Source organism: Enhydra lutris, unplaced genomic scaffold (genome assembly GCF_002288905.1).
Source record: "Enhydra lutris kenyoni isolate GAN:26980312 unplaced genomic scaffold, ASM228890v2 scaffoldscaffold493, whole genome shotgun sequence".
NCBI lineage: Eukaryota > Metazoa > Chordata > Mammalia > Carnivora > Mustelidae > Enhydra > Enhydra lutris.
Window position 1 is genome coordinate 6,793 of NW_019154577.1, and position 1,793 is coordinate 8,585.

General features: G+C 39.5%; 1 protein-coding gene across 1 annotated transcript in view; it reads left to right on the forward strand.

The window, feature by feature from the left end:
- The window catches only part of LOC111140310 (zinc finger protein 260-like), a 4,369-nt gene extending 3,580 nt beyond the window's left edge, over window positions 1–789 (forward strand). Inside the window, 1 exon segment of the mRNA XM_022492594.1 lies at window positions 8–789. Coding sequence (XP_022348302.1) covers window positions 8–789 — 782 coding nt within the window.
- Window positions 790–1,793: the final 1,004 nt, after the last annotated feature.

The following is a 1,793-nucleotide window of genomic DNA, read 5'->3' on the forward strand; positions in this document are numbered from 1 at the left end:
ACTGGAGAGAAGCCTTACAAATGTCAAGAATGTGGCAAGGCCTTTAACGAGCGCTCATACCTTGATCAACATCACAGAATTCATACTGGAGAAAAGCCTTACATATGTCAAGAATGTGACAAGGCCTTTTCACAGAAGTCATTGCTTAGTAAACATCACCGAATTCATACTGGAGAGAAACCTTACAAATGCAAGGAATGTGGCAAGGCCTTTACACAGCGCTCAGTCCTTACTCGACATCACAGAGTTCATACTGGAGAGAAACCTTACAAATGTCAAGAATGTGACAAGGCCTTTAAGTGTCACTCAACCCTTAGTAATCATCTCAGATTTCATACTGGAGAGGAACCTTACAAATGTAAAGAATGTGGCAGGGCCTTTAACCAGCGTTCAGACCTTACTCGACATCACAGAGTTCATACTGGAGAGAGACCTTACAAATGTCAAGTATGTGGCAAGGCCTTTAAGTGTCACTCAAACCTTAGTAATCATCTCAGAATTCATACTGGAGAGAGACCTTACAAATGTCAAGAATGTGGCAAGGCCTTTCACCAGAGCTCATCGCTTACTGTACATCACAGAAATCATACTGGAGTAAAACCTTACAAATGTAAGGAATGTGGCAAGGCCTTTTCATTGCACTCAAACCTTCTTAAGCATCACAGAACTCATACTGGAGAGAAACCTTACAAATGCGAAGAATGTGGCAAGGCCTTTTACCGGCGCTCACATCTTAGCAAACATCATAGAAGTCATACTGGGAAGAAAGTTTAAAAATGTAAAGACTAGGAGTAAGGACTGTGAAACCCTTACATCACAGACCTTGCATCCAATATAACTGGAGAATAACTATACACATCTAAAGAAGTCCACTCTCTCTCCCTGAAACTCACAACATTGTAGTTATCATATGGGAGCAACATGGTAAAATGTGATGAATGTGGTGAGACCTTTAACTGGAATTCAGTCTATGCTCAGTGTCTCAAAATGCACACTAGATTCAAACCCTAGAAACATGATTGTGGAAAGACCCTCATTTTAATATACACGTTTGCAAACACAAAGTGCTAAAGAAGGTAAATTGAATCATACAAATAATTAGAAAACTCTCTGATTGAACATCTAATGTCAATAAATGTCACAGATATCAAGTAAAAGGAGTGTATCAGTCCCTCTATTCAGACAGTACTCGTTAGTCCAAGGAAAAAGTCAAGTTAAACACTTGGAAAGTGCATATGCTGTTACATTGGAAAGATTCAGTGGGGGAGTTTTTACAAGGGTACAATTAGTTTCGATGTGCTTTTTGTTATATTGAGCCTTTTTGAGGTTTGTGACCAACAAATATTAATGTACTTTATTCTCAAGTCACTTCTGGAGATTGACTTACACGTACTGGGTGTATGAATCTGTGAGCCTGATTTTTGCTCCGTCAATGGCATTCGATGCCCTGCTGCACTCGGGGGGACTCACGCATCCCAGATTTTCCTTGGAAGGTGAGAACTGTGTAAATCACAACATGAATGAAGAAAATCTAAATGCTTAGGGTTATAGCATTCATGTAAGTTGCCATGAAATAGGTGTTCAGAACAATATTTTTCTCCATTTCCTAAAATTAAAGAACTTCCTGAATATTAGACATGCAAGGTTTTCCTGATTGCTAAGGAAAAAAAGGTGGCGCACCAGTTAACTACTGATGTATCTTCGTAATAGCAATCTTGAGAGAATAGGAGTGGATGCGGTTGAAATGAAGAAATCCTCCCCGATAACAGAAGGAGGTCATCTAACTCTTCCCT